Raw genomic sequence first — 23,373 nt, 5'->3', positions numbered from 1 at the left:
ACCACACTTTTATTTCTGGAATAAAGCTGAGGATTGGTAACCATCCCACAGGTCAGGCCATCTCTGAGGTGCACAGAACCCAGGAGCATTTCAGATCTTACAGCAGGAAAAGCAAAAGTACCAGCAACTTCCCTAATAAAAAACCCTGACCACGAAGAGCACGTAAGCAGACGGATAACTCTTCTTTTTATTATTGATTATCTATTGGGAGAGAAGGAAGCAGAGCTCGCGGACATGACCACCACGTTCCCATCGACACACAGCTCCCCTGGCAAGCGCGCAGGGGGGAAACGGTGACAAGGTCACTGCCGCAGGTGTCACCGAAAGCACTTTTCAAAAGAAACTGGCCAGCAGAGCTCCCACGCACTTCTTAAGAGACTATTTATGGGAGCAGAAGTTGTTCTTAATTCTGCAAGAAGCAGCAGCAGAGGTCACGATTCCGGCTTCGCCGGCTCTGAGGGCTGAACACCCCTGGAAGCGTGAGGAGGTGCCATCAGTATTTTCAAAAATCTATTTTAATGACATCAGAACTATCATTTGGGAGCAAAGTCCTGCTCGGTGTGGTCTGTCGTCAGCAGCAGACACTGCTGAAGGAAGTGAAGAAACCCTGTGACAGCAGGCTGCTCCGCTCTGCCCTGCCTCAACCTCTTCCCGGCTCCACTCATTTTATAGCAGTTTCATTCTGAATCATGAGTTTACGCCTTCGTTTTTGGGACAGCGTGCTAAAACCCTACAAGTCAGGGAGTTAATGAGTCTCCGGGACCTAATCAGGCCTGCCAACACCACACCTCCGGCAAGTGTCAGACGCACAGGGAACAACTTCAAAGGCCCAGCAGACCTTACGCTCTCCCTGTGAGCGAGGGCTGCTCCCTTCCCCAGCCCGCCAGTGGAAAGGTGAGCCCAGCAAGAGAACTGACTCGCCTTATATGGCTTCCAAGGCACAATTTCCGCTTGCCCAAGCTCAGGCAGGGTGGAAAAATTTGCTTCCTTGCTACTCCGCCCATGCTGGGCTCTGAAAAGCATCCGTCGAATCCTGGATCTGAAAAGAATGGAAGAATTTACACTGAAGTTTTGCACGGAGCTCGGCTCCCTGGAAGAGGTGAAGCCATAGCTTTGGCAAGGAGCTGGATCACCTCAAACACCAGGGGAGAAACGGGAGCCGAGGAGCCGATACGCAAGCAGAGACACATAGAGAAGTTGTAACCACAGCCTTTATTCTTTGCATAGTATATGACCAATTTTTCTTGCTATTCAGATGCACTTAAGCCTTTTAAATTTCACATCACCAAGCTTTACAAGTTAATTACGAGTTGGGAACATTATTTCCTCTCACCGATTTATCCATAATACACTTTATACCAGGAACTTTGTTTTCAGGATCAAATGAACACAGTCTTGGCTCAGGTTTACACACCATTTTCTGCACAAGTCAGTACTTCTGTGGCAGTTACCGTTAATGTTACCGAAGCCTGTCCTACCTTCTGGTCACAATAAGGTTAACGTAACATGGTCCGTGTCATTATCAACCCCTCTGAGCACCACAGAGGAACCCTGAGATCTCCCGAACACAGACCAACCCTCCTGTTCACCGAGTGTAAATACAGTCACGTCCATAGTCCCGAATATCTGCGGGTGCAAGGAAGCTGCTGGCTAAAAATTAAGCACAATGGATGCAGTCAATGAAAAGGACGCTTCACTCTCAACAAATGCTCTTACTTTGGGGATTACCACTTTTTTTTATTTCTAAAAATGTGTGCAGATTCCCTTTTTCTAGCCTTGACTGTCTATATCGAGATCATACCTTTTTTCACAGCACATTTTCCTCAGTGCAAGAACCAGGGAGAGATTTACCTCCAGTCATCAGTGGTTTGTCTTTGCTTTCCTCTGCTGGTCACCAAATGGCAGAACCTGGCTCATCCACACACAGACGCTCTCAGAAAAGAGAAAAATGGTGGCAAAGGAGCTTAAAAAACTAAGTTCTGCCAAATCCCTTGTTGCCTTCTTTTTGGGGACTGGGAGAGACAGAAACACAGCGCGTTTGATTTTCTCATAGAAACCAGGAGCCAAAAACAACTGAAATCAGCGCCGGAGCTGGAAAGGTACAACAAAACTCACACAAACATAAAGTCTAGACACTGAAATGTGGAAATATGATTCAAATAACCACAACTGGCACCTAATGTATTGATTGCAGCCCGTCACAGAACAAGCCCTCAGTGGGTAAGAATATAGAAGAAAGATTAAATTAGTGTCTTCCACCTCGGAAATATGGATCCTTTGGGCACAGTGATATGGATTGAGCTAGCATTTCTTCCATCCTGACGGGTTTTTTGCTAGGCTTTTAAGCAACACGTCTGCTCTTGCTAAAGAACGACAATTAGCTTAAACTACCCTTGCAGCACCGATCCTGTATGAACGAAACTGCCATGGGTGTCAGGTGGCTGCTCTTATCAAAGCACGGCCTATCAGCTAAGCTACATGGATCTCAAAATATTTGAGCCAAGTAGTGGAGAGGATGTTTGTACTGATGAAATCTAAATACTACAAAGGTTTAGGCGACTGGCTGTTCTTAGGAAGTTTCACGGTACTTGCTAAACCCCGTGACGTGCGGTGACAAACACAAAGCAGAAAGTCTGCATCTACCATCGAACCCAACGGTGCGGTCTGGAAGCGGGACTGAAGCCAGCAGCACAACGCAAGCCTTTGCTCGCAGTTTGATGCACAGATCGTCCTTCGAGACGCCAGCTCCGGCCTTCTCCCCGCAATGACCAGCTTTCCTGCAGAGCAGCATGCCCCAGGACCATGCCCAGAGCCTCCCCGGGCAGTTGCAGGTTCTGCATATAAGACGAAAGATTAACTGGTGGCGGCAGCTGGCCCAAAGAGACTCTGAAGGAAAGTAAAACATCTTGGTTTTCCACGAACGTCTTGGGCTAAAGTATTCTCCCCTGCATACCAAAAGCCAAGAAAAGCTCTGCTGCACAGAGGGAGAGCGGAGGGTTAACAGCAGTCAGACTGCACCAGATCAGGGAAGACTCAAGGTGGGTGGAGGTGGGCAGCTAAGTAAAGTCCTGCTCACAAGCAGTGACCTCTTTTTGAGTTAAACAAATGCTGGTTTCTTTAAATTAAGAAAGGCACTAGTCCAATGTAAAGAAAGGAGAGACCAAGCGCACGGAGCAGTGTTTTTTCTAAGCTGCCTTTTCGCTGGAGCAATGCAAAAAGGACTGGATTTTGGAAGTCAGCTTTCCCGGTGCAGCGGTGATACACAGCACCACTCTGCAAACCCACTGCCGAGGGGTTTATCGTGCTCTTTATTATATAAATTCTTTGGGGGAAAAAAAAAAAAAAGCCCAGTGCAAAGGCAATACTAGGTTACCATGGTGTGCTAAAGTTGCCTTATGTACATGGGATGTTTCTAAGCAACACATGAGCTACTATAGAAAACTCTTCTTATCAGCAAATCCAAGCTCCTTTCCTGGATAATGCATCTAGGTCAAGCTAAGGCACGTTGAACGCAGAAGCCTAGTTTTGGTGATGTCTCTTCTGTATCCACCCTGTACAAAATATTAGCATAGTTCAAGTTATCAGGCTTTTTTTTTTCATTAGCATTAAGTTCATTCCAGATAATGGTTCCTCCAAAAACAGCATTAACCTTAATTATTCAGAGGTAACTTGATCTCAACCTTCTGCTGAGCTGATGACCACTTTTCCCCCCTTAACTTCTCCTCTCATTCCCAAAAACCAAATAAAGCCAGTGTATTACATGGCCGTGTTCACAAATTAGGGTATTGGGTATAGGATCCCAGACATACGGTATCTCTTCAAAGTCTACCTAAACCCGTGCGGCCACTCCATCCATTCAAATGCATTCTCTCGTGCATTAGCAGCAAAACCACTAAGTCAGCCAAAATGTATTCTTCTCCCATGGATTAGCTGGCACAAAGTAGTACGAGAGTGACGCATGCAGTCTGTCCCTTCCCATTTTTCAACATGCACAAACACCAGGGATTTGGAGACGCTTCACAAGTTTATGCTTACAAGTTACAAGCAGAACCAAGTTTATATCATTTGAAACGTGTAAATTGTTTAGGAGATAACATGTTCATTTACTAACGAGACCTCAAATGCTTTTTCAAACAAAACTTCCCCTCCCTCGCCAGTAATAAAAGCTCTTCTGCTATCCCAACAGAGTCGGCACTATGCAAGTGAACTATTTCAACAGTCACCATCCCTCTGCCAAGCAGCACTATGACAAAAACTAACTAAACAGGACAGAGCACTTCAGATGGGTTCAGAAAAAAAAAAAAAACCTGCTGTCGGAGGATCACCCGTAGACTTCACGCTCTGCCAGTTGACCGGCTCCAGAAGCCACTGGAGGCAGGACCTGCTGCAGCCCAGGTGAGAGGTCCCTGGGAGACAGACTGCTCTGAAGAGACCCGTCTGCACACCGTATTCCATCAGATACGCTTCAGACAGAAGAAAAAATTCTAATACCTTTCCTTCCTCCCTTTGCTGCTGTTTAAGTGGAATAAGAAACCAACTACAAAATATGCTGCAAAGGAGCGAGGGTTTAGTCTTGCCGGGTAATGAATACAACCGCCAGGATCCAGCTGCTGGAGCCATCGACACGGGTGCCAAAACACCCCGCTTGCCTACCTTAAAAAATAAAAATAATCCAGTCTCATAGAAATCTAAAGGGTTAATCTTCAAGCGTGCTTCCCCCAGTATTGTTAGAGAGCAAAAAGTTATTAATGCCCCAATTCAACTTCTCTGATTAACGGTGTCGTATGGTTTGCTGATAAAAAGCAGATCACATTAAAAAAAAAAAAAGCACTATCGGTCACAAGGATTCTGTCACAAACTTTCTATTTTTCCTTGGCATGTCACCAATTAGACCTACTTCTGTAGTCTGCTACCACCAGTATAAAAAAAAAAAGCATAATGGGTTTATAATTTGCCACCGAATCCCATAGCAACTGTACGTCACTTTAGATGTAAATTACAGACAATTCTTTCCCATGCAATTTGAAAACTATAGAGATGAATCTATAATTTGAGCAGATCCAAATGGTATATGGTTGAGAGAAAAAGCTACCCTAAATAATTGAAAGGAAAATGCCACAGGCCAAAACATTCCTCACGCACAATGTTAAAACGCCTCTTTGTCCCCTTCCTTCGAAGGGGAGGTGCCACGCTCAGGTCCACACGAAGGCCATTTAGCAGGAGTGCAGCAGTTGGGTACGTTCTGCATATCCTGTCCCATTTTTGCTGATTGCAAGGAGATGTACGTGTACAATGAGTTTCCTCTCCAGCCAGCCTCCTCTGATTCATTCAGTCATGTCACCGACTCATGTTCCCGATGTCGTAATAGCTTCAATTTTGACGGACTACAGCATCAGTGAATTAACAGGACAGGAAAAAACAGGTTACAGGGAAGGAGGAATGATGCAAAAAGCTTTAAGATAATTCAATGAATTCTGATTCGAAAGCCGGATTGTTCTTCTCCTCCTGACACCTGCAAACAGCTTTCAATTCCCAAGTCAGCATGAATACGCATTACCCTAAAGACCCTGTAATGACAGCAGGAGCCTTCATTTTGTGTTTCGTGCTTTAAACACAGCAAGATGAAGGCATCTCTAACAACCTGCTCCAAAAGCAGAGTCTGAAAAAGTTCTTTCAATAAGCGATGGGTACGAGGGGTGGGTTTAACCCTAACCTCCCAGAAATACCTTCTGTCACAGGGAAGACAACTTGGGAAGCCCCGTCTGTCAGAGCAGGGTTCCAAAATTCAGTGCAGCGAGCAGAGCCCAGGGGCAATGTGCTTTGGTTATCTCAGCTTAGCCCCCGATAAATATTTGTGCACCTGCCAAAGTTCACCAGTGAATCAACCGGTGGCTTCAGTTCAAAATACTCAGTGTAGCAGGGGCAGAGAGAGGCACAGGAGGCAGGAGACCGAAGCTGGGATGCTGCAACCCCCTTCTTTACGTCCTCCTAAGTTCAGGAGGCTCCCGCCATCCCTGGAGAGGGACTGCATGATTTTTAAGGTCCCTTACAACCCAAACCATTCTGTGATTCTATGCAAGCCCAGACAAGGGCCGTCAGCCCAGTGGAGCCTGGCCTCCATCGGCTATGGTTAGCTCAACACAAAAGCTACAAATAAGAGAAAGGCGTGCAACTGCAGTCACATTGCTCGTTATCAAAAGGCGATCCATCACGCAAGATCACTAGCACCTCTCCTCAAGCCGCAAAGAGAGTTTTTAAATAAATATATGAAAGTCGGGAAATTCCCAGGTAAGGGTTCCAGGAAGAGCCCTAATGCTGTGTACAGGCCATGGGCACCTACACCACCGTAGCGCAAGGAGATGTCCCTACGGCCAAGCGACACTTGGGTCTGCCGGGAAGCATTTTACATCATGCATTAAGACTTCCACTTACCCAGAAACCCCCATGATGTTGCTAAAAAAAACAACGGGTGTGAAAAGCAAAGGATGGATGTCCAGGTGTACCAGGCGAGGATAGATACAACACCTCATCACCAAGCGTGGAGGACAGGGTCCAGGACAGAGAATGAAAGAGGAAAACAAGGCAGGGGCATGAGGAGTTCCCTCGTACCTCCACGCGGGCAGCGGGAAAGCTGGAGGCAAACCAGAAGAGACGGGGAAAAGTCATGCCCTGCTTTTTTTGTGGGGGGTGGGAAGGCCTAAACAGAGCCTGTACACACACCCAAAGGGAACGCAGAAAACTGCAAGCTAATACAGAATTAGGTTCCTTGAAGAACCAGGAGTTGTTTTAGGCTAACACACCAGACCGGCTCCATTTCATCAGTGGACAAATTGAGCCAGGACACATTTTCTACCGCTCGGCCGTCGGCTGCAGAGCTCAGCACCCAACGCTCGCAGTTTCACAACTGCGTGGAAGCAGTTTCAGGGGCAGCGAGTTTCACAAGGAGCAGACGGGCAACATCTTAAAGTGTCCCCTATGAAGCCGGGGTTATTTTTAAGGCTCCTATTTCTTTTAGGTGAGCATAAACCCCCCTGCTACCGGAGAAAGAAACCCTTGTGAGGGCCACAGGAGCCAGCAGCCCCGTGATCTGGACCTCTTCAGCAGCGGCTCCACGTTCCCTGTACACGGTACAGAAACAACTGGCTGAAACATGGAGTTGGGCATCACTATGCAGACCTGCGGCCGTTTTCTTCACCAGGACATGGACAATTTAGCAGAGACCCAAGTGGGAGAGAGTCAAGACAACAAATATCTCTTTCTCCATAATCCTGCTGCCTGATCCACACATGGTGCAGCTCCACACCAAGAAGGCAACTGCTCTGGCACAGGGGACACTGAAAACAAATGGCATCTCGCCCGGCTGGGTGATCATTTTTGGATTATGTAATCCCAATACATTATTATTAGACCAAGAACAAACTCAAGCAAGCGACCGAAGACATTATCCTGCCCGTTCTGGCAAAGAGACAGAGTCTTGTCGCAGAAATCGCACCGACGTGCGATCCCGGCGCATAAAACAGGTCAGACTGCACACACGTTGGACTTCAGGTTAACACAAACAACAGTATTGGATTCCAGGCCATTATACATATTACACAACGCTGCCGTCAGTTATACCACATTTAAAACCAAACTGAGCAGAAGAAGCCTTAGCAAATTTTTTCCATTTACCTACTGCAGACCAAAATTAAATCAGAGCCTAGACTGGACAAACACACGCTCCAAAGGTGTGTTATAAAGTCGCTTCTTGGCATGGCCACAGCCGAGCGTTTCAGAGGAAGCAGAGACGTTCAACACGCTGGAGAAACTGTTTATAGAACAAATGCAGAATGAGCATATGTGTTTAATAGCCCACTAATTGTTGCGTTATTCACTATACAAACAAGCGAGCTCTTCTGCCCTTATCCTTTCCTGCCCATTTAATCACCAGTAGCCTCTGACTATTTCTCTTTTGGGTGGCGGTGAAGGAAGCAAAGTTCATTAGTGGCTGGTGGCCACCAAACAATCTCGAGACCAGACTTCATTTAGAAAATAAACACCACTATTCATGTGTGACACGGACTCAGAATAGCTTCCCAAAATATTTAACGCAGCTGCCTGTAGTCGTCCTACTCTCCCTCCCCCAAAAGAAAAGACTTTCCTAATATATAGGAAAGCATTTCTTTGGATTTTACTTTCTTTTTTTTTTTTTGGAGAAAAAGCTAAAACTCATTCTATCCAAGGCACTTATTGCTACTGACTTCTCAAAATGCTGATAAACACTCATTAAAAATATAAGTTGATAAATCCTGGTACAGTAATTACCTTCGTCCTCGTACAGAGATTGCCCAATTCAGGGATGTGATGTAACCAACACCCTAAATTAAAAATAGTGTTGTGACAACATATGGTTTATCCTACAGAAGCTGGCAGGCAGGACGCTCCTAATGACAACCGGGTTAGGTTCCAGCTTCCCCCAGCTCCCCGGCAAGGTGAGGGGACCCACACGCTCTTCGCAGGATCAGGGGGGGAAAGAAAAAAAAATAAAATATATAAAATTACAATAAAAAGGACAGCTTGTAATCCCTCTCCGGTCCATCCTAACGCCAGATGCCGAGGACTGCCATTATTCTTTATTTACGTGACTAATAAGCTCTCTGGATGCATTTCAAGGAAACATCTCGGAAAAGACAATCTGGAAATTTCAAAATACAGCCCCAGCCTGAACCCGCCCCCCCCCCGGGAAGCAGAGCACCGGGCCCGGGGGAACACAACCGGGCGCCCCGGGGACGGTGGCAACGAGGAAGGGAGCCCCCCCCCCCCCCAGTCCAGGGTGGCAGCTCCGGGGGCGGACCCAGCCCGCCCCCCCCCGGGACACGTCCCCGGGGTGAGACCGGCCCCCCCCGGCCATGGAAACCCACGTCACGCACACGGGGGGGGGCCGCACCCTCCCCCAACCCCCCCCCAGCCGCTTACCGGGGACTGACGGCGACTTCCAGACACCTACCGGGAGGGACACCGAGAGCCCCCCCCGGCACGGAGACCCCGGGTCCCCGGTCACCCACCGAGGGGAGCACATTAGGGTCCCCCCAACAGCTACCGGGGGGGTACACCGACACCTCACGGTCCCCCTCGGGCACTTACAGGAGGATTATGATCCCTCCCCGGTCACCTACCGGGGGGGGCCCAGAGGGGCCGCTCAAACACCAACGTGGGGGGACGGGACGGGGACAGACACAGGGGCGTTACCGGGGGGGGGGGGGGGAAGGCACAGCGAGACCCCTCCGGCCTCCCTCAGGTACCCGACAGCAGAATCGTCGTGTCCCCCCCCCCCCAGTTTCCCCAGTCACTCACGCAGAAGGCGGGGGGGGGGGCGGGGCGGGGGCCCCCCTCATCTCCTCAGTCCCCCACCGGGGAGGGCCTCACACCGAACGACCCCCCCCTTCCACTCCACCTCCCCGGTCATCCCCCCCCCTTTCCCCTCCTTCACACACCCGGCAGCGGCAGGACCGGGCCCCATCCCGTGAGGGAACCTTCCCCCCCACCCCACACACACACAACGACGCCGGTGCCAACCCCGCCGGTACCGCCCGCAGGGCTCCGGCCAGGGCCTCGTGGCGGCCGCCGTCCGCGGGGCCGTGCCCCGTCGCCCCCCCACCCCGGCTCAACGCCCGCCACCCCACTCCCCCCCCTTACCTTACAGGCCTGGTAGCTCTCGAAAGCGCGCAGGGCGCTCTCCGTGAGCTTGACGTGGAAGACGGAGACGCGGGTGCCGCGGCCGAGGCGGCCGCAGGACAGCCCGTACCCGCGCTCCGCCTGCAGCGCCGCCATCTTGGGACCGTCTCCCCCTCCGCGCCTGGGCCGCCGGGGCCTCCCGCCGCCGCCACGCCCCCTCTCTTATGCATTATTCATGAGCCGCCCCACCGCCGCCACGCCCACCCGGGGCGCCTGTTGCTGGGGCGAGGAGGTGGGCAGCGCTCTCTCCCATTGGCCGGGCCCCGCCGGACGACGCGTCGGATTGGAGGATGGGGAAAAGAGGAGGCGGGGATATGTAAATGAAGGGCCGCGGGGCATGGCGGGGAGGGTGGTTCGCTGCGATGGAGGACCCCGGGGGGCGGGCGGGCATCCCCCGTTACCGGGGCATCACCCCCCCGGTACGGCCCGGTTTCCCCCCTCACAAGCAACGCCTACAGGTTGCGGGTTCCCCCCCCGGCAGGGCCTAGGCCCTGCCGGGGGGGGGAACCCGCAGCCTGTAGGCCCAGGCCCCCCCCCAATGCTGGCAATGAAGAAGCCCAGGAGTGATGGAATTGTCCTTTATTTGGGAATTTCACAGTCATTTTGGGGCTGGGGGGGGGGGGGGGGCGAAGGGACAGGGCTACAACCCCTCCCCACCGCGAGCAGAGCTGAGACCGGGGCAGCAGCAAAGAAAGAGCTGCAGGGCAAAGAGGGGACCCCCCCACCCCCCCCCCCAAAAAAAAAAAAAGAAAAAAAAAAAGCTTGGACCTACAAGAGACAGCACGGAGTGGGGTGTCTCTGTTTTTTCCCCCTCCCGCCGCGGGTTTCTTTGGCTTCCTTTGGACATTGCACGCTCCGGGGAAGTGCTGAGGAGGGGAGCGGGTGCCTGCCACCGCCATTCCCCCCACCCAGGACACGGGGAATCTTGCCACACGTTCCCCTGGGCGCATCCCTACACCAATTCCTCCTCCCGGCCCATCTCGCCATGTTGGCAGGACCATGGCGCCTGATGGGGTTCACTGGGCTGGGGACAGTCACAGCGTACCGGTGTGCAGGACCCCCCGCTCCCCCCTGCCATGCTCGCAGATGGGGCTGAGCCCCTGAGTGCTGGGAGGGTGCTCGGGGGTCCCTGCTCTGCCTGCTGCTCTGTCCCCGCAGGAGGGATATGGGGGGGACGCCGGGATGGGGATCCGGCACCTCCATCAGAGAAAGCATCCGTACTTCTGCAACTGCGAGTCCGCGGGAAGGGGTCAGCGGAGCCCCAGGGAAGCCCCTTGGCAGGAGAGAGGCACGTCCCGGCGCAGGTGCTGTGCCACAGGGCCGCCCGCCGCCATCCTTAGTTCCTTGCCGCGATGACCACGGACAAAGCCACGCCGCCGAGCGCGATGGCTGTTGCACCGAAGAGCCACTTCCAGGGGATGGACTACGGAGGAGAGACCGGCAAAGTGACGGGATGAGCGTGGCGTGCCACAAGCCCCACCATCAGCAGGGACATGCCATGAGCCCCACCAGCAGCAGGGACATGCCGCAAGCCTCACCGGCAGCGGGGACGTGCTGCCCTGCCTGCGCTGGCACAGAGCCACAGGGCAGCACCGAGCTCGCAGTGCACATCCCAGATAAAACGCAGCCCAAAAAGGCAAGTGCTGCGTCGGCCGTGCTCAGCGCGTGGCCGGCACGTAGGTGGGGACAGCGTGTGCCGCCGGCAGCCCAGCTGACAGCGCTTTCCACCGAGGCAGCCAGCGGGCTCCTGAGCGTGGCAGCTGGGAGCAAAGTTCGGACCCTCCAGCTGGCAGCGCCGGGATCCATCGGATGGAGCCAGGAGCGCAGCTGGGGCTATCGCCGTTTCCCTGGCAAGGCTGACGGAGCGGCCCCCAGCCCCGGCAGGCTCGTTGCCCTGACACAACGCAAGCCGTGGGTCACATCAGCATCCCCCCCGCCTGGCAGCAGGACTGCATCGACCCCCAGGGGACATTAACACAACCCGTGTGCCCAGCCCGGTGACCCCCACCCGCTCTGCCACCCCCCCGGCAGGTCAGACCAGCCCTTACCCAGGGCAGCTTGTCTTTGCATTTCCCCGGGGCGCCAGCGGCGCTGGGATTCCCGAGCATCTTTCTGTACATTTCTGTCTCCACATTCTTCTGGTCCGCGTGCTTCTTCACCAGCTTGGAGAGCTCGGCGTGGATGGTCTGGGGAGGAGAGCGTGGCGCTGCAGTTATCAGCTCTGCGGTGCAGGGGAGGGGATGGGACCCCAGTGCCACCACCAACAGGTCCAACCGCCCTGTGCAGGGGTGCAGGACCGGGCAGGAGCTTCATGGAACAGCTTAGAAGCAGCCGGGGGGGGCCCAATGGCCGGATCCTGCCCTGTCCCCTGCACTGAGGGGCTGCACCAGGCCGGCATGGGACACCCAGGCTGGGTGACCCGCGGGTCTGAGTGCCCCTCTGTCCCTTTTGGCCAGCCAAGCCGTTCCCCAGCCGGCAGTGGGGAGCAGAACCCAGGGCTGATGCCAGACATCAGGAAAAGGATTTTTTATCCTTTAACCGAGACGGAAAAGTTCCTGCCTTGGGGACAGACGTGCCTGAGCTCTCCCACTTTTCTGTCTGGAAGCAGGCTGGGAAAGTGGGCTTAAACGCAGCCTGGTGTGAAGCGGGATTGCAGCAAGACCTGGGAGCGTGTCGGTACCTGCCCGGCTGCACTGAGCAGCGGCAATGGCTGGCGCTGGAAAGCCCTGTGTCCTGCGCGGAGCTCGCAGGCTCCTAAAAACCAGCAAGAAGCACCGGAGAGCCGAGCACAGCACCGCCAGCCATTCCCCGAGCCTGTGGTGGCAGGAAGGATGTCGTGGTGGCCGCGGTGGCGCAGACGTCCGGTGCCACGGCCGTGCTGTGCCCTCTGCTGGGGACACCTCCCCAAAACACTGTCACCGGTGACCCACACCAGCTCCAGCTCACATCTGCTCACCCGGAGACCGGCCAGGGCTTCACCAGCCCATGCCACGCTCGGCACCGCTGCCTCAAACAGGAGACTTTGGAGGGTGCAAACAGCAGCAGACAGCCCGCGAGCTCACCAGGGCTGCCACGTCGGCGTTAAGGACAAACATCGGCATCTCCTCCTGCTCCCAGAACATGCGTTTCCAAGGGATCAGGAGAAGGGAGCCCAGCAGCTGACAGTCTGGAACAGCTGAAAGGTGCCGGCAGCCCCAGAGAACCAGGTTTCCTCATGCGAGGCAGGTGGAGCCGAGCATCTCTTGCATCTGTTTTCACCACCGGTAGCCGTAGCCCGTGACTCACCGACGCGTGTTTAACGCTGCCGTCTGGAGTGGCACCACCACTTCCCCGGGAGTCCCGGCAGCCAGCCGGAGAGGCCAGTAATTTGTGTACTTGTGGTTGCACTGGTAACGTCACTGCCGGGGATTTTGATTTTTCACCCCTCTCCAATTAAAAGCTTTGTCTGAATGGGCTGGCGAGCAGCTGCCCTGCCAACAGTGACGTGCTGGAGATGCACAGCAGAAGCTGCTCCTGGTGCTGCCTGCGTCGCTTGTGCTGCTCGTTCACGCCAGCTGCCCCTCCTAACCTTGCTGGGAAGCGAAGGGTTTGAGATCCTGCTCATCCCTCCCCGCAGGTGCTCTCAGACCACGAGTTCTGCGGGACCACCGAGAACCTTCTTCCACAGTGCCCCACCCTACCCGGGACCAGATGATGACACAAATCATGACGGTCCGGTGAAATTCCCAGAAAAAAGAGGTGGATAAAATGACAGACCCAGTGGAGGACTAAAGCCCACCTGTAGAACCAAGCCCCCTGCCTCGACCCTGCGCAGACAGCGCCTCCCCGCCTCTCTCCCGGCTCCCCTCCTGCTGGGGCCATTTCCTGGCACTGGTTTTTGATTTCTCCCGAGGCTCCAGTCCTGCAGCTGATCATTAACCAACAGGAAATTCCTGACCCAGAGCTCGCCCTGGCCCGGGCGCTGGACCGAGGTCTGGGCTGCTCCCGCCGCCCAGTGAATCACACTCCTGCCGAGCGAGTCTGCGGAGACCCGGCTCTGCTCCACTTCCCGCAGCCACGGCACGAGCTGCTGGCACCTCCCGGGGAAGCTGGAGCAGCCAGGATCGTACACGCAGGATCGCTGAAGCAGGGATGGGTTGGCAGGGATGGGTTGGCCGAGAGTCCTGCCACTGCAAGGACCAAAGGGCAAAGAGAGAGTCTCGCAACATGGAGATAAGAGACCCACCAGCCATCCAAGCTCAGACATTGCCCCACGGGGTGCATCACCCCACAGCTGCCCGGCTCCTGGGGGTTATTTCCAGCCTTCCTTCATGGAGGAAGCTGGGAACAACCATGGGGGGACTTCAGCCTTCCCCAGGGAACACCTAGGTTTGCAGGGACACGGATGAGAGGAGAGCACCCTGCAGACACCCCGCTCAGCAGGATCGCCAGCGGCACGCAACAGCACGCAACAGCAGCCTACCTTGTTTGAAGGCTCCAGCTTCAACGCCGCCTTTAAGATGGGGATGGCCTCTCTGTATTCACCCTGCTGAGCCAGGACCTGGAAGGCGAGACAGGGATTGAGCAGGATGTCTGAGGTCTTTCCCTTGGTCCTGCCTTCCATCACGCTGTGGGGAAAGGATGGCAGTGCTTGGCCTCACCTTGCCCTTTCGGAAGAGAGCCTTGATGTTCCCTGGCTGGTGCTCCAAGACGAGGTTACAGGACTTGAGGGCCGCCTCGTAATGGTCCAATTTAAGCTGAGAGGCTGCCAGGTTGTTGAGACATTTCACCTTCACATCCAGCAGCTCAGCCTCCTCGTCCGGGCTAAAGTCAACTGCAAAGACCCCAGGGCTGGGTTACAGCGGGAATGGACCCCAGGCGGCCCTTGCCCGAGGTGGGAGCAGGTACCTTTCGAGCTAGAGCCGATGACCTTGAGCGCGATGTCGTAGGAGTTGATGGCCAGCACGTAATCTGCCTGCTGGTAGAAGAAGTTGCCGCGCTCCCGTTTGCGGTTGGCCAGCTCAACCTTCTCCTTCCCGCTGAGCAGCTCCAGGTCCGGCGCGTCCCGAGCCGCCAGCAGCTCCACCTCCAGGGTGAGGGCCGCGTTGGGTGGGACATCGGGGCTCCTGTGCAAAAAAGGACACAAAGCCATGGCACCGTTACCACCTCTGCCGGTCCCAACAGCCACCAAGCCATGCAGATTTAGCAGCACAGCCCAGAAATCAGAACTACAGGAGCTCCTCGGGACAGGGCGTGCTGCAAATTGTTCCCCCCAAGCAGGACGTGTCCCCTGCATGTAATAAGCGAGACAGGTCTCCCTGCCTCTGAAGCTGTGGCTTGCTGGCTGGGCTGTCATCAGGAGCACAGGAGACAGCTTTCGCCGCGCTGTTTGGGGCCATCCCCGTGCCCTCCCCGCTCACCTGCCCTGAGCGCCGTAGCAGTACTTTGCATCTGACACGATCAAAGCCGTCTCCCCCATCTCCAGGAGCTGCACGCACAGGTCCAGAGCCTGCAGGGTACAACATCGTGGGGAGGGAGCATAAGAAAGGGCACAGGGGCCGCTTCTGACCTGCAAACGGGGACATCACTGACCCCAAACCCTCCCCATGTCCCCCACGGTGAGGTCCTGCTCCGCAGGCCGAAAACAAGGCAGCGATAAAGCCGGGTAAGCTTTTCTTTCTCCCAGCCCTGACCTGCAAGACATCGCAGTCCCCCAGTGTGAAGGTGAGGGCAGGGTTCTCCTCCACCACGCTGCCATCCTCCAGCGTGGCCTTCAGGCGGATGGTCACGTCCTGGCCCTTGCGGGGACGAGTGTCCACCCCCTGGCCCGGCACCAGCGTCTTCTTCTTGAGCAAGCCGCTCCCTGGGCACGGAGAAGCCGGAGATGCGTCAGCCCACAGCCAGGAGGGAAAAGCCTCCCTCCCACCGCCCCGCTCTGACTCTCGGCCGGCCTTCACGGCACCGGGAGCACCGGCGGAGCCGCAGGGAAGCCCGTGAGGCCCCACAAGCCCAGCGCCCTCCTGCCCGGGTTCTCACCCAAAACATCGAGCCACTCCTGGGGGTCCTCAGCCGCGTCCCCCCCACCCCGCTCCGAGGGCTGGGCGTCCCCCCGCAGCAGGGCCGGTGGCCTGCCCACGTCCTCCAGCGGCGGCAGCTCACTCAGGTCTTCCTCCTCCTCCTCCTCCTCCTCCTCCAGCACCTCGAAATCCTCTGCCGTGTCCAGCTGAGCGGCGTCGGCCGTCGGTGCCGGCTCGGTGCCGGTGCCTGCCCAGCCCGGGGAGCCGCTCCTCGGTTCCTCCCCGCTGGAGGCCATGGCGGCGGAGCGACCTGCAAGGGGGAAGAAAGAACGGCGGGGATCGGGCCTGCCCTTACCGGGGGGAGCGCGGCCGTCATCCCGGACAGCACCGGGGGGATGCGCGGCGGGGGCCGGGGCGACCCCGCCGGCCCCGGGGAGGGAACGGGCCCGGCGCGGGGGGAAGGTGGGGACGGACGCAGTCCCGGTACCGGGGTGGTCCCCCCGCGCACCCCCGGGGGTCCTACGTCACCGTCACGCGCCGGGATTCCCCCTCCCCTTAGCAACGGCCGCCGCGCGCCCCCCGCCGCTCCCACCTGGCCCGTGAACCCGCCGCCGTCGGCCCCGCCCCGCCGCTCCTATTGGTCCGGCACCGCCCACCGCCCTGACGCCATTGGGTGGTGAGAACGCTCGTCAGCCAAAGGGCCGGACGGGGCGCGGCGCCGCTTTAAAGGGGCCGCCGCGGGACAATGCCGGTGTCGCGGGGGCTCGTGTGTGTCCGCGGGGCAGAGGTCTCGGTACCGGCACTGGAGTCTCGGTACCGGCACCGGAGTGGCCCCGGGATGCCTAGGGGAAGGGGAAATCCCTCCGCCAGCCGCCACTACTTCCGGCTCAGCGCCCTGACGCAAGGGCGCGCTGACGCCGTGAGGTCGCGCTCGACGTGACCCCCCCCCCCCGCACCCGGAAGCGAGGTGCGGTTGCCGGTGACGCCCCCGGTGCCGCTCCCGTCATGTGAAGCGGTGGGACCGGCTCCCCCAGGTGCGCGGGCTCTGCCGGCGGGAGCCCCCGGGAGGGGCCCAGGCCCGCGCGCCCCCCCCCCCGAGGGGGCCGGGTACCGGGCGGGGGGCGCTACCGGAGCCGGCGGGTGGGCAGGGGGACCCTATTACCGGCGGCGGGTGGGTGTGGGGCCGCCCCAGGGCCGGGCACGGCGGTGGGGAGGGGAGTAGCTCCGGTACCGGCGGGGCGGAGGGGGCGCTGTTACCAGGGACGGGGTGGGGGGTGTCTCTGTTACCGGGCGGGGGGGCGGGAGGCTCCCGGCTGAGCCGCTCCCCACGGTCCTGCAGGCCGCGATGGAGCCTACGGCCTCGCAGGTATTCTGTGGGCGGGTGCTGGGCATGGTCAACGCCGAGGACGTCAACGCGATCATCCTGGCCCAGAAAAACATGTGAGTACTGGGGAAGACCCCCCCGCCGGGACGCCGGCACTGGGAGCCTCACAGGATCTTTGCCGAGCTCCGTCTGCTTCCCCTTTCCCCTGCGCAGGTTGGATCGATTCGAGAAGACCAACGAGATGCTCCTCAACTTCAACAACCTCTCCAGCGTCCGCATGCAGCAGATGAACGAGCGGTTCCTCCACCACACCAAGACGCTAGTGGAGATGAAGAAGGACCTGGACAGCATCTTCCGGAGGATCCGGTGGGTGATGGGGACCAGAACGGGGACGGGGGAGGCAGCACGGAGAGCGCAGGGTGGCTCGTCGAGGTCTAGGTGGGCTGTGGGGGAGTTAAAGTGGGACACAAGTAGGAGCTTGGGGTGGTCTTGGAGGTAAAAATAGTTGGAGAGGGGAAAACGTGCAGCAAGAGAGGAACTGCGGAGGCTGGAGCTTCAGTATTCCTGATTCTGCTCCTGTCAGGGTGGTCTGTGCTCCCTGTGGGGCAGCGGGAGGGGACACGGTGCTGCCTGGGACAGTCACAAAATCTGGGACTTGGAGAAATATCCCTGTGCTGAGAAGGAGTGATGGGGGGGCTGGGTAGCTCCACAGCCCTGGAAATCCCCTGGGATCCATTTACTTCATCCATAAATTCTGGACAGGCATCTCGCCTCTGGATCGATCAGCTTCCCCGTGGGCTGAGCTTGCTCTCTCCTCCTGCAGGACGCTGAAAGGGAAGCTGGCGAAGCAGTACCCGGAGGCGTTCAGCAGTGAGTGATTCCTTCCGACGCGCAGATTTCTTCCCGCACAAAGAGTTCTTCTCCCTAAGAACAGGGTTCTCGGAAGCTGGGAGAAGGTGATGGGACATCCAGGCATGTGCCAGCACATGGCTGCTGCACTAAAAGCCTGGAAAACTTCTTGATTGTACTAGAGGTTGCAAGAAGTTCTAAGTGGCCACTAATTTACATGGTGTTACTTTTTTATTGATGACTGCTACAAGCAGACAAAACTTAGAATTAGAAATTAGCAAATTCTCCTGCCGGGGCGTCTCTCGTACCTGGTGTTGCACCAGCAGTGCCTTGTCTTGTGTGGCAGCAGCAGCAAAACTTAACATTTGTGTCTTCCCTTCCAGACATCCATGAATCTCCCATCCTAGAAGACGACGATGACTTTGACCCCGTCCCAAAAAGCACGACAACCACCATCGCTACCTCTGAGCAGAGCACAGAGTCCTGCGACACCAGCCCTGACATCATCTCTCCCACCACGAGTCAGGATTTTGAGGATTTATCCCAAGGCCAGTACGATTTGCCGGCCGTGAACGGACAGAGTCTCACAGATGAAGACACGGCCAATGACCTGGACTAGGTGTGCAGGTCCTGCGCTGCTGCCACCTGCCCCCGGAGAACTTTCTATCCTGTATTTATATTTGTGTGTTTCTTTTTTTTTTTGGGAAGAGGGAAGCGAAGGCTGAGAGAAGCGATGGCCGAGTGAAGAAGGGTGCCCTTCTGCCTCTAAACTGCCACCGTAGTGTAAACCCCACAACTTGCTTCGGGGTAAATAAGTAAAACATGGGTTTGAAATGCCTCTTGTCCCTTCTTGTTTGTCAGGAGAGCGGCAAAACCTCACCTTTGATGTAGACTTTGGTGCAGAAGAGCCGTTTGGGGGCACAGGTGTCTTTTTTTCTTAAGGAATGTTGTTTCTGGGGCTCATGTACGTGTCCCCCAGCGCTCCGGCTTTCCTGCGGGTCTGTCCGTGCTGCTAAGGGCTATCTCCCCATGGTTGCCGTGTTTCTTGCCTGTGAGAAGAGCCAGAGACGGGTTTCCCTTTAGTTCTCTCCTCACTCTGGGTCAGTGTGGCTGTGCAGGGCAGGGGCATAGCGGCCCGCTCCCTCCCTGGCTTCTCACAGTGCCCGGGGGCTTGGCCTGTGCTCAGCCTGGCCCGGCCCGCTGCTGCCTGCGAGGGGCTGAGGGGAGAGCGTGGGGCAGGGGCCGTGGGGCCAGCACGGGGGAGTCTGGGATCGGTCGTGGTCCCGGGACGGTGGGGCCGGTTTGGGCCCGGTCCCAGGGCCGGGGGCAGGAGCGTGGGGCCGGGGCCGGGGCCGTGAGGGGGAGTCTGGGGCCGGTCCCGGGGCTGTGGGGGGAGAGCGTGGAGCCGGCCCCGGTGCCGCGGGGAGAGTTCGGGGCCGGCCCCGGTGCCGCGGGAGGCCCCGCCGGGCCCGGGCTATGCCCCGAGGCGGGCGGGAGCTGCCTGCGCAGTGCGGCTGGGCGGTGGGAGGGGGGAAGGGGCGTGACCGGTTGTGACGGAGCGGCGGGCGGTTTCCGGTTCCGGTCTCCCCTTTTCTCAGCAGCGAGGCGGTGCGTGCGCGCGGGGCCGCTCCTCGGCCGGGATTCGGGGCCGGGGGGCGAGGGAGCGGGAACGGGGGAGTGCGGCCCGGAATCGGGGGGGGGGGGGGGGGGGAAGGATCGGGGACAGCGGGGCCTCTGGTGGGGGCCCGGCCGGGGCTGACGCGGCCGCCGCTCTCCGCAGACGCGACCGGTGCCAAGATGCAGATCTTCGTGAAGACGCTGACGGGCAAAACCATCACTTTGGAGGTGGAACCCAACGACACGATCGAGAACGTCAAGGCCAAGATCCAGGATAAAGAAGGTACCGGGGGAACGGGGCGGTGGCGGCGGGGCGGCCCCCCCCCCTCCCCTCCCACCCTCCCCCTTCACCGGGCCGGTTTCTCTCTCCCTCAGGGATCCCCCCCGACCAGCAGCGGCTGATCTTCGCGGGCAAGCAGCTGGAGGATGGCCGCACCCTCGCCGACTACAACATCCAGAAAGGTTTTTGGAGTGTTTTTTGTGGTTTTATTCCTTTTTTTGGGGGGGGGGGAGGGCGGGGTACTGGGTCTCCTCCCGCCCCCAGCAGCGCCATGACGCTTCTGTCTCCTTTCAGAGTCCACCCTCCACCTGGTGCTGCGCCTGCGGGGGGGCATCATCGAGCCCTCCCTCCGCCAGCTCGCCCAGAAGTACAACTGCGACAAAATGATCTGCCGCAAGTACGTCCCTGTGTGTGTGTGTCCCCCCCTCGCGGGGTGGGGACCCTCCGAGCCCCCGTCGCCCAGGGGACAGAGGCCTCTGGTGACATCCCCCGTGTTTTCCTCCCCCCTCCCCAGGTGCTACGCCCGCCTGCACCCCCGCGCCGTGAACTGCCGCAAGAAGAAGTGCGGGCACACCAACAACCTGCGCCCCAAGAAGAAGGTCAAGTAAAGCGGGCATCGCCCGCCCTGCCAATAAAGCATCGCAGCGACCCAGTCCCTCCGTTTTCTGTTGTTCTTTCGCCCAAATCCGCGCGTTTTTTCAATAAAAGGGGGGTGGCTGGGGAGGCGGCCGTACCGGCGGCTGCCTGCAGGTGGCGGCGGAACCGCGTTGGCTCCGCCGCTGAGCTCCGCCTCCGCCGGGCCTGCGCCGTGCGGCCGGGGCCGGGCCATGGTGAGCGGGGACGGGGCGCCGGGCGGGGGATCCCCCCCACGCCCTGGGGACGCAGGGGTGGGACACCGGGACCGCTCCGGCCCTCCAAGGGGTGGGGGGGGGGGCCGGGTGCCCGTCTGTACTGTGTGTTCAGGGCGGTGGGGGTGCCGGTACCGATCCGCGCACGCGTGGCTGCGGGGAGCCCGGTGCATGGGCAGAGGAGCGGGGGGGTCCCGGTACCGGTCCGGTCCGTCCATACGTGGCCGGGGGGCGTCCCGGTACCGATCCGTGCACACAGGGGTCCCGCTGCGTGGGCAGGGGGCTGGGGGGGGGGGTCCCGGGGCCGATCGGGCTTGTCCACGCGTGGCCAGCGGGATGCAGGGAGCGACCCTCGGGGGGTGGGGGCGGTCCCGGGGCCCGCCTGTATTGTATCCACGTAGCCGGGGGGGTCCCGGTCCCGGTCCCGGTTCGCTCCGTGTAGGCGTGGCCGGGGGGGTCTCGGGTCGTGGTGTGAGGCGGGGGGGTTCCCGGTGCAGTCCGTCCACGCGTGGCCGGGGTGGGGAGGTCCCGGTGCCCGTCTGTGTTGCGTGCACGTGGTCGGGGGGCGTCCCGGTACCGGTCCGGTTCGTGCAGGCGTGGCTGGGGGGGGTCCCGGGTTGTGGGGAGAGGGGGCTTCAGCTGCCGGTCGGTGCTGACTGAGCTCAAACACAGTGGCCGGGCTCAGCCTGGGTCCTCCCGGCACCGGGGGTACAGGGGGATCGAGGCCACGGCACCAGGGTGAGACCCCCGGGTGGTGCTGGCTCTGCCCCCCCGCCCGATGCTGGGGGCGAAGCCGCCCCGCGTGGTGGTGGGCGCTGTGCCGGTGGTGGCACCATGGTGGTGGTGGGTATCATGGTGGTGGGTATCATGGTGGTGGGCACCGTGGCGGTGGCACCGCCGTCCCACGCCACCGCCGTCCCCTTCTCCCCGGCAGACGGGCGAAGCCGTGCAGGCGCTGCTGCGGCGGCTGCAGGAGCTGCAGGCCGAGCGGGCCGAGGCGTACCGGCTCTTCGAGGAGTGAGTATGGGCACCGCGGGGACGGGCACCAATGGGGACGGCACCCGGGAACGGAATCGCCCATCCCGGTTATTACTTTTTCTTGCATCCTGATGGGAGGAGGCTGCTGGGACGGAGCAGCGGCTGTCGGGGCGGCTGATGAGCTCCAGCTGGCAGGGGGACGCCCGTGCCGGACACCTGTATCCTATTTTAGCATCCGACAGGGGATGATAGAATTCCCGGGATGCAGGTTTGTGAGTGAAAAGGGGAAAAAAAAACCCCAAAACCTCCCAAAAAAAGCAGCTGCCATGCCTGTCCCGTGCGAGGGGTGAAGCTGTGTGGTCGTGGGGACTGAGATCTGCCAAATCTGGGCAGGAAAACCCCCCCGTGGGGTGGCAAAGGGTGCTCAGCAGCTGGATGGCGGGGTGTCACCATCCTGGTGCCCCCCCCCCGCCGCCCAGGTGCGGTGATGGTGGCTCTTCCCCCCCCACCCTGTCCCCAGGGGCCACCGGGCGTACCTGAGCAGCGCTCCCCACTATGATTTCCCCCGTTACCGGCAGCTGGTGCACGAGATCACGCTGGCCTTCAGCGGCATCTCCCGGGAGGTGCTGCGCATCGCCGGGCGCCTGCGGGACCAGCTCGCCCGCCCCGACCTGGCCCAGCACCTCGCCCGCCTGCAGGAGCGGGAGCAGGAGAAGCTGCAGCTGGTGGGTACCGGGATGGGGAGGTTGCGGGGGCGCAGGGTCCCGCTGATGCCCTGGGGCTGCTTTTTTGGGGGGGGGGGTGGCTCCCAACTCCTGCCGTGTCCCCACCGCAGACGGCGCAGCTCCAGCTGGCTCGGCAGCAGGCGCAGGACCAGCCCGAGGTGGACGCCCATCAGCAGGAGGTGCGGGAGCTCAAGCACAAGTAGGTGGTGGCCCCACGGCTGTCTCCCCCCCATTTTAGGATGGTGGCATCCCCCCCTGCTGGGCTAGGAGCCCCTTCCTCACCATTCCCCCCCCTTCCAGCCCAGGGGGGCCCAGATGGTGCCTTCAAAAGCGCTGTCGGCCGCAGCCTGGGGAGGGTTTGGCGATGCCGCCCGGCCACGGTCCCCTCGGCCTCCCTGGGCTGAGTGTTTCATAAACAGCGCGGGGAAGGCGAGGCGGCCCAGATAATACGCTCCATATGGGCTTTATTTATAGTTTCCATCCGCTCTCGTAGGCTAATTAAAACCATTGAGGCAATCAGCGAAATTCTCCAGGACCTCAAGTACGATTCGGAAGAAGTCGAGTGATGGGTGTCCCCGTGGGAACGGCTGGAGGGGCCGGCCGGTGGAACGGGGGCCCCGCTCGCCCCCCTGGCTCCCAGCGTAGCCCCCCCGGGCAGCCACGCCACCCCAGCAAGGTGGGCATCTTCCCTTCCACCCTTTTTCTTGGGCATGGGCTGGAGGGCATAGAGACCCCGCCTTGGGGGCAGTGGGGTCCCCCAAAATCCTGAGCATCCCTCGGCGGAGGGGTCTAGCGTGGGGCTGGTTCCCCTCCCCAGCTCTGCCAGCCGTGGCGGGGCTTTGCCCAAGGGAAAACCCCAACCCGCAGTGCCAAGGGGCTGCCTTGCTTCCAGCCCCATTGGGGATCAAGCCCCGGGGGCAGCAACCCCCCAAAATCACCTCTCGGAGATCAGCTGTGCCCCCAGCCCCATGACGGCTCCAGTGCCCCACAAGTGGCCTTTCTCCAGTCATTCCACAATAAACTTGTCCCCGTGGAGCTGGCC

At 58.7% G+C, this 23,373-nt stretch overlaps 5 protein-coding genes across 10 annotated transcripts in view; 3 read left to right on the top strand and 2 right to left on the bottom strand.

Annotated features, from left to right (window-relative positions):
- Nucleotides 1–9,876, bottom strand: part of ELL (elongation factor for RNA polymerase II) — a 54,899-nt gene extending 45,023 nt beyond the window's left edge. For all 3 annotated transcript variants that reach the window (XR_012584467.1, XM_074565613.1, XM_074565611.1), the window contains exon 1: nucleotides 9,676–9,876. Coding sequence is in view for 2 of the 3 variants with exons in the window: in XM_074565613.1 (XP_074421714.1) it covers nucleotides 9,676–9,810 (135 nt within the window). In the remaining variant the exon portion in view is untranslated. The remainder of the gene's footprint in view (nucleotides 1–9,675) is intronic.
- A 402-nt stretch (nucleotides 9,877–10,278) lies between these two features.
- Nucleotides 10,279–16,623, bottom strand: FKBP8 (FKBP prolyl isomerase 8). 4 transcript variants are annotated; one of them, XM_074565433.1, is made up of 9 exons: nucleotides 16,303–16,623; nucleotides 15,730–16,020; nucleotides 15,387–15,556; nucleotides 15,114–15,202; nucleotides 14,602–14,819; nucleotides 14,355–14,527; nucleotides 14,177–14,254; nucleotides 11,763–11,900; nucleotides 10,279–11,137 (listed from the first exon to the last, which is right to left on the bottom strand). In XM_074565433.1, exons 2-9 carry the CDS (start codon nucleotides 16,004–16,006, stop codon nucleotides 11,051–11,053), a joined length of 1,230 nt encoding a protein of 409 aa, XP_074421534.1. In that variant the 5' UTR covers nucleotides 16,007–16,020; nucleotides 16,303–16,623; the 3' UTR covers nucleotides 10,279–11,050. The 4 variants fall into 4 exon arrangements, with proteins under 4 accessions (XP_074421534.1, XP_074421537.1, XP_074421536.1 ...); XM_074565436.1 differs by having other exon boundaries at nucleotides 16,219–16,306; XM_074565435.1 differs by having other exon boundaries at nucleotides 16,239–16,305.
- A 16-nt stretch (nucleotides 16,624–16,639) lies between these two features.
- On the top strand, nucleotides 16,640–18,721 carry KXD1 (KxDL motif containing 1). Its single transcript, XM_074565442.1, has 5 exons — nucleotides 16,640–16,744; nucleotides 17,050–17,150; nucleotides 17,248–17,400; nucleotides 17,858–17,904; nucleotides 18,267–18,721. Exons 2-5 carry the CDS (start codon nucleotides 17,056–17,058, stop codon nucleotides 18,500–18,502), a joined length of 531 nt encoding a protein of 176 aa, XP_074421543.1. The 5' UTR covers nucleotides 16,640–16,744; nucleotides 17,050–17,055; the 3' UTR covers nucleotides 18,503–18,721.
- A 719-nt stretch (nucleotides 18,722–19,440) lies between these two features.
- On the top strand, nucleotides 19,441–20,435 carry UBA52 (ubiquitin A-52 residue ribosomal protein fusion product 1). The gene is made up of 5 exons (XM_074565444.1): nucleotides 19,441–19,491; nucleotides 19,664–19,783; nucleotides 19,876–19,962; nucleotides 20,075–20,177; nucleotides 20,295–20,435. The coding sequence occupies exons 2-5, from the start codon at nucleotides 19,681–19,683 to the stop codon at nucleotides 20,386–20,388; spliced, it is 387 nt and encodes a 128-aa protein (XP_074421545.1). The 5' UTR covers nucleotides 19,441–19,491; nucleotides 19,664–19,680; the 3' UTR covers nucleotides 20,389–20,435.
- A 114-nt stretch (nucleotides 20,436–20,549) lies between these two features.
- On the top strand, nucleotides 20,550–23,366 carry REX1BD (required for excision 1-B domain containing). Its single transcript, XM_074565443.1, has 5 exons — nucleotides 20,550–20,610; nucleotides 21,563–21,645; nucleotides 22,127–22,331; nucleotides 22,442–22,530; nucleotides 22,825–23,366. Exons 1-5 carry the CDS (start codon nucleotides 20,608–20,610, stop codon nucleotides 22,895–22,897), a joined length of 453 nt encoding a protein of 150 aa, XP_074421544.1. The 5' UTR covers nucleotides 20,550–20,607; the 3' UTR covers nucleotides 22,898–23,366.
- The last annotated feature ends 7 nt before the right edge of the window (nucleotides 23,367–23,373 follow it).

Source organism: Larus michahellis, chromosome 23 (genome assembly GCF_964199755.1).
Source record: "Larus michahellis chromosome 23, bLarMic1.1, whole genome shotgun sequence".
Taxonomy (NCBI): domain Eukaryota; kingdom Metazoa; phylum Chordata; class Aves; order Charadriiformes; family Laridae; genus Larus; species Larus michahellis.
Note: the sequence above shows the minus strand (reverse complement) of the source record. Positions and strands in the feature narration are given on the sequence as shown.

Excerpts from the sequence above, each read along its gene's own strand:
- KXD1 (XM_074565442.1), top strand. The coding sequence starts at position 17,056 with ATGGAGCCTACGGCCTCGCAGGTATTCTGTGGGCGGGTGCTGGGCATG. Across the intron at positions 17,151-17,247 it reads ATCCTGGCCCAGAAAAACAT|GTTGGATCGATTCGAGAAGA; the intron begins GTGAGTACTGGG and ends TCCCCTGCGCAG. Across the intron at positions 17,401-17,857 it reads AGCATCTTCCGGAGGATCCG|GACGCTGAAAGGGAAGCTGG; the intron begins GTGGGTGATGGG and ends CTCCTCCTGCAG.
- REX1BD (XM_074565443.1), top strand. Across the intron at positions 22,332-22,441 it reads AGCAGGAGAAGCTGCAGCTG|ACGGCGCAGCTCCAGCTGGC; the intron begins GTGGGTACCGGG and ends TCCCCACCGCAG. Across the intron at positions 22,531-22,824 it reads GTGCGGGAGCTCAAGCACAA|GCTAATTAAAACCATTGAGG; the intron begins GTAGGTGGTGGC and ends CCGCTCTCGTAG.
- UBA52 (XM_074565444.1), top strand. The coding sequence starts at position 19,681 with ATGCAGATCTTCGTGAAGACGCTGACGGGCAAAACCATCACTTTGGAG. Across the intron at positions 19,963-20,074 it reads CGACTACAACATCCAGAAAG|AGTCCACCCTCCACCTGGTG; the intron begins GTTTTTGGAGTG and ends GTCTCCTTTCAG. Across the intron at positions 20,178-20,294 it reads GACAAAATGATCTGCCGCAA|GTGCTACGCCCGCCTGCACC; the intron begins GTACGTCCCTGT and ends CCCCCTCCCCAG.
- FKBP8 (XM_074565433.1), bottom strand. The coding sequence starts at position 16,006 with ATGGCCTCCAGCGGGGAGGAACCGAGGAGCGGCTCCCCGGGCTGGGCA. Across the intron at positions 14,255-14,354 it reads CTCTCTTCCGAAAGGGCAAG|GTCCTGGCTCAGCAGGGTGA; the intron begins GTGAGGCCAAGC and ends CTCGCCTTCCAG. Across the intron at positions 11,138-11,762 it reads GCAAAGACAAGCTGCCCTGG|TCCATCCCCTGGAAGTGGCT; the intron begins GTAAGGGCTGGT and ends TCTCCTCCGTAG.